Here is a 6,281-nt window from a genome sequence, read left to right as displayed (position 1 = left end):
CTTCGGGATAAGGGGGATTGGGGGGGTGGGGTGAAGACAATAGAATAAGAAAAAAAATTTTCAAAAGTTTTTATTAGACATTTGCATTCACCAGTTACCAAATATATTGCACAGACACTTAATATTTAATCTGTTTTGTCCTGGATTCTCGGGGCTAAGGGCAGGGAACATAAAACTGCTCATTGTTTATTGATAGTATTATCATGCACTGCTTACTTGCTTATTTTTCTGAGATTTTCTTGCGAAAGAAACAAAAATTGTGATAAACATCAGGGATATTCTAGAGCAGTGGTGGAAAAAAGCAATGGTGCAAGATGGAATGAAAGAAAAGACAGAAAGAGGAGACTGAAACTGCAGGAACCTTTTTTGCTTTTTGGAAAACTAGGGGACTTTAGCTCTGAAACACAAGACAAACCAGGTTTCAACTTTGGTTCCTTGGCCCCAAAACTGACAGCTAGTACATTTTAACAGGCCATAGAGTGATGATGACACTAAAACATTTGTGATTCATCCAACACTATTATTTCGTTCTAATTTGCCTTATTTTCACATTTGTTGAAGTAAAGAGGGAACGCAAGCATGAATACACTGGGTTTTACCTAGTGTATTCATGCTTTAGGAGCAGTTCAGATCTTAATTAATTTGTAACCTGGGAAGGGAAGAGAAAAAGGAAAATCAAAAAAGGAGAAAAGAATAAGCAAAAAGTGAAGGAAAGAAAGAATGCAGGAGATAACAAGAGGGAAAGTGGAGGAGAGAGGTGATAAGAGGTAAAGAGAAACAGAGTGGACATGAGAGTGGGAGCAAGGGAAGATGTGTATGTGCATTTCTTTCATCACTCATTACTACCATCCTGTGCTGCCATGCTCAACACACTGGCACCACACTGGGTCTCTAGCTACTAAAGAAATGTTACCACAGTAGGGGACACACTAGAGCCGTTCACAAACTCTACACTCTCACCGTCTGGCAGCAGAACATGAAATGTTGCCACACAAAGTAACTGTAAAACTGTATTAAATTCTTAATAGTCTGAAATGAGTACTAGTGGGGTCAAAGTGGCAGTGGGTGGTGCATGCTGGCTTTAAACTTGTGGCTGTGCAATCCTCTTAAGGCATATGTGCATATTAAAGGTTACTGATTATTACAAATATTTGTTTTTAATGTTGTTTTTTACTATTTTTTTATGTATTGTATTGTACAAGCACTGTATTATGTGAACAAGACTTGATGTTGTAATGTTTTGCCTACTATGAATTTCTCTCAAGGGAGACGATAAAGTATATATAACATAACATATTACTTGTTTTTCATCCCTCAAAAAACAGCCGCCCTAAATTCCATGGCTACAGGCTCTCAGCTTAAAGAGTAAGAAATGGGGATGGAGAAATGGGGAAGGGGGATGGTTAGAACATGACTTCTCTCTACTGAATCCTTCAGCCTGGATGAAACGCTTAACTGATTTTGGTATTAAATGTCCACATTCATAATTTACTACGAAGGCCTACTGGAACTTGCTATTACAGAAGATTTATTACAGGAAAAGTTTAGATCTTTCAGTGCGACAGTATGTAACCTCAATAAAATCAAGTCCATAAAACATTTGAATTGACATCATATGAATTGTGAAAAAAAAGTGACAAGTCAAATGACCAAAGTGCCCTGTTTTTACGCTTCTGACTACGGGTAGGATTGTTAACAAAAACTGTCTGCAGGCCTCACAGTTAATGTAAACAAGCCTGACATATAAATCAGAGACTAAATGCTGACCTAATAGCACGTCTCAGAGTATATACTGTAAAGTGTGTGTGTGTGTGGCCTTGTGGGGATGTGGGATAGCACTGAGTTCACGTGTGCTACATACATGTACAATCTTTCTGGTTTTTGGCTAACTCGAAGCCAGGGCGGCACTCGCACGACACCCCGCCTTTGCCAGGAGCCTCTCTGCAGATGTGGGCGCAGCCGTGGTCCTTGTTCATGCAGTTCATCCCCTCTGTGCAGGGGGACAGAAACAGGGGGACAGAGGAAATTAAATAACACCTTGATTTAAAAAAAAACTTTGGAACCTGGAACCTTAGTTTGATTGAAAGGAAAAAACCCAGCTGATGACTCATCATCTGCACAGTACACGTGAGTGAAAATAACCTTTTTCTATATTCAGGACTGAAAACATAATGAACACCGTCAGTTTTAAATTATTAAGAGTTTACTACTTCTTCATCAGGACTGCGTGGGTGTGGTTTGATCAGATTTGCTTGATGATGACTGAACCACTGACTCCTGTGTGTCATTTCTGCCAGTGACACAAAGGACAAAGCAAATGTAACACAATAAGTATCCTTCATGACGATGAATCCTCCTCCAGCATTACATTGGTTTTAGTTCACCTGTCCTGCTTGGACTACAGGTCCTAAAGACAAATTTAGCCTTGCTAGCAACACAGCTCTTGATGAGTCAGTGACGTGGTCCACCACTCTGCTCCAGACTGAAATACTGAACAAACTGTTTGATGGATTTCTGTGACGTTACACATTTATACAGAGACTCACAGTTCTTAGAGGAAGAAGTGTCTGAGCCATGTCACCCATGTCTGACCATCCCCATCACATGATTGGTTGAGGCAGTACCTCGTCAGATGATGTTACTTTGCACTGAGGAAAAGTTGAACCAGATCCTACTTTTTCACCACATGGGACTCTACTGTTTTGCCAGAGCCCCCTCTGGTGCTGGTGCCAAGTGTGGTAAACGCATCATAACATAGAAATGAATGTGAATCTCAGTCTGAGCCTCAGTTTCAGTTTGTTGTTTTTCTTTCCTAATTACTAAAAGTCAGTGTTATGCTTCTGAAACCTCACTTTCTTACACATTAAAACCAGACATTTCCTCTTGTTCATCAGCTACAGTTATTTTCATGCTACTTGGACCTGCCAACCACTTCATTCCCTCTGGATAGCAGTGACAGAAAAACTCTCCACCATCTTGGGCTGTAGAATCCCTCCTTCTCCATCACTTTGCTTACTCGGTAATATCATAGAAGTCACCCACCTACCAATCAAATATAAAAACCCACTCCTCATTTCTCTAGCTATTGCCAAGAAAACAATCTTTCAAAACTGGAAATCAAAAAAATCTCTACACATAAACCACTGGACCAACCTTCTGATAGAATACATCACATTAAAGAAAATGGCATCCACTCACAAGAATAGTTTATCAGCTTTTATTGACACATGGAACCCATTTCTAACACATTTCAACTTGAACCAAACACCTGGGGTTGAAGCCACGCACATTCCCACCAACCTCTAAAAACATAACAAGCTGATTTTATTAGTAGTACTGTTATCATCATTATTATTGGTTATTTTTTATTTATTTTCCCTCCTTTTCCTTTTCTTGCGTTTTATAGACAGAATAAGTTGGAAATACCCACACTTCACACACTACAATCTTGTAAAACACTATATCATTTTGTAATGTCATGTATCTGTTGTCTTCTCTTCCATGTTTGGTACTGTTTTCTTAGTAAAAAAGAAAAAAACCTCCAATTTATATATGACCCTGCTCAGTTCATGTTGTTCTCGGCTGATACTGATATGATGATTGATCATTCTTCCTTCTGCTCATCTTCTGATTCCTCCATCCCTTTATTCTTTGGAAATAACATCTGAAATGTTTGTTACATATTGTAACCTGAGATTCTATGAGTATAGGCACAGCCATCTAAGGTTATGGCTACTGGGATAATATATACATACAAAATATATCTATATATAGGGTTTGCATTAGTGCAATACTGTAACTTCGACCACACTCCATTTAGACTTGCTTCAAAGGCACACTCCTTCCTGGGTCCCCATGGTGAATAATGTTCCTTTGTGAGGCCCCAGAGCACCTCAAGTACCTCATTAGGGTGCCACCCCCTTCAAAAACAAAAGGTCCTTTCTTAAATCAACTTCTATAATTCCATTCCATCATAGTCCTGGACTAAAAAGCCCAAACTTTAATGAAAATAGGATATGAATTACATGAACAAAATGTTCAAACTAAATATACCCCTGCTCATCATCATTCAGAACATATATTTCAGTTAACATTAAATAGACAGGTACTGATTCCCAGTCAAGGTTGGACTGTGAACAATCCAGGAAACTATCAGTGCAATGAAACTAGCAGGTAAATAACTTTAAAGTTGCCAAAGCATGTTTTGATCCTGTCTGAGCACTTAACTTATAAGAAAGCCACGTATCTACCATTGGTTCAAACCTGGGAGAAATCAAACTGAGGCAGAGGGAGGACTGTGGATACAGGTCCAGCATTCAGCACAATCAATCCTACAACAGCAAGCAGAGTGAAATATTGATAGTATGATCTGAGAAACGATTGACTACCGTGTCATGTACTTTTGATTGGAGTTGGTGCAAACACCTGTGCTCCTTTACAAAAAAGCTAAGTTTGTCACATGTGACTGCAATTCTTCAGTTAGTAATGAAAAGGCAGAGAGAACGATGATGTTTCTTTTCTTCAGCTCAGTGTACAGCTTTGTTCAGTTTGGTGAGGTCACCAGGTTTATAACTACTGAAGGTCCCCACTGGGAGCCCCAGCAGGTCTAGATAAAATACTGAGATACATCTTCAAAGCCCAGTAAGAGCTCTCAGGACAATCTGTCTCTCACAGCCTTTCCTCTGCCTCTTTTATTATCCTCTGTCTGTCTTTCACTTTTCACTCTCCGTGTATTTCTTTATCCACCTCTCCACAGGACTCAGTCCCTCAGAAACTCTGACTCCAGATGAGGTCCAAGCATATCACAGCCATGTTATTACAACCTTACTTTTGCAGTGTTACATCCCAAAGCCCCAAAGGTCTAACTGGCAGAAAGAAATAGAGGAAGAATGACAGAAGACAGAAACAGATAATAGATGAGGCAAAAACTGAAGGTAGAAGAGCAAAATATGGAAGAGAAAGGTAGATAGACACTGACTCTCCTTCCTGTTTCCTCTAAGACTGATAGGGAATGAGGTGATGCTGAACACCAGTCTCTGACCCTGAGCTCCTCACCGCTGACAAAAAAAAACTTCACAGTTTCAGGAAACTATCAAGAACACATGAAGTTAACAGACAGAAGATGTTGCAACATTTAAAATCCAAATCATCTGAAGCAGCTATACCAACACTAGTCCTCTGTCCTATGATATAAATAAAGCACATTTTAAAGGTAGCCTGCACATCTTTGTAATGTCTTAATTAAATGTCTTGCAAAATCTCAAAGAACAAGACAAAAATGATGTGTTCATAATGTACAGAATGTGTGTTTGTATGCATACATACTAATGACCATGTGCAGGGTTGTCTGTGCCCACACATGTATGAATTACTAGTTTTTGTTCTCTGACTGGATGGTAATCATTGAGCCACCCATGAAGAACTCCACTTACTGCAAAAGACCTCTTTTATATAAACCCTTTAAAAACTCAAATGCTTTATCAAACAGGAACATTTATAGTACATTTCCTCTTGAAAGAAAACACAGTTGTAAACTGGATGAGAGCAGTTCATGTGCAGTGCCTTGTGTATAGTTAATCTATGTATGTATTGTCCCTACTTTTCATTGACTTTATCAGTGGTTTTATTACTGAATCTCTACCTTCTCTGAAATCTTTCTCTCAATGCAAAAAGCCTTTGCCTTTTCCTTTCTGAAAGGTTGACATTGAAATCTGACATTCATCCTTAAGGAAAATTTGCATACCAGCATGAAGCAGCCATGTTATTAATCAGTGTTAAATTGTTTAAACTTCCATTAACCTGAAGTCTTACATATCAAACTTAAATAAATTATGAATTGTGATAAAATGTTCTTTATGAGTATTGCAAAGAAAAAAATCCCACCTCAACTGTCTTCCTCCATCCTTATCCTACCACACTCTTAAACCAAATTGCCTTTCTCTCCATAATTAATGTCCTGGCATCGCATGATGTTTCAAAAACAAATACATTGCAATAAGAAGTGATGACACAGTGAACATGTTTTCAGATTAACAATTCACATTAAAAAAAGGTTCATACACCTGTAGTTACTGGATGTAATGCTGGAAGTCAAATTTGAAGGAAAAACAATTCATAACAATAGACTTGAACAATGATTCATTTCATGCACTGTCTGCTTACAGTGCGCGTTCTAACACAACTCTGACAAAAGCCTAAAGATAACTGTAATGGATTAGCTGTCAAGAAAGCATCAAGTCCCTGCAAGTTGATTTTCACTGAGTACTGAAATGAACTAAAAT

At 38.6% G+C, this 6,281-nt stretch overlaps 1 protein-coding gene across 6 annotated transcripts in view; it reads right to left on the bottom strand.

The window, feature by feature from the left end:
* scube1 (signal peptide, CUB domain, EGF-like 1) overlaps window positions 1–6,281 on the bottom strand; it is a 114,193-nt gene that overhangs the window by 55,693 nt on the left and 52,219 nt on the right. For all 6 annotated transcript variants that reach the window (XM_020601239.1, XM_020601241.1, XM_020601240.1 and 3 more), the window contains one exon: window positions 1,862–1,990. In XM_020601239.1, coding sequence (XP_020456895.1) covers window positions 1,862–1,990 — 129 coding nt within the window. The remainder of the gene's footprint in view (window positions 1–1,861; window positions 1,991–6,281) is intronic.

The sequence above is a fragment of the Monopterus albus genome, unplaced genomic scaffold, assembly GCF_001952655.1.
Source record: "Monopterus albus unplaced genomic scaffold, M_albus_1.0 scaffold51.1, whole genome shotgun sequence".
NCBI classification, from domain to species: Eukaryota; Metazoa; Chordata; class Actinopteri; order Synbranchiformes; family Synbranchidae; genus Monopterus; species Monopterus albus.
This window is presented reverse-complemented; position numbering and strand designations above follow the sequence as displayed.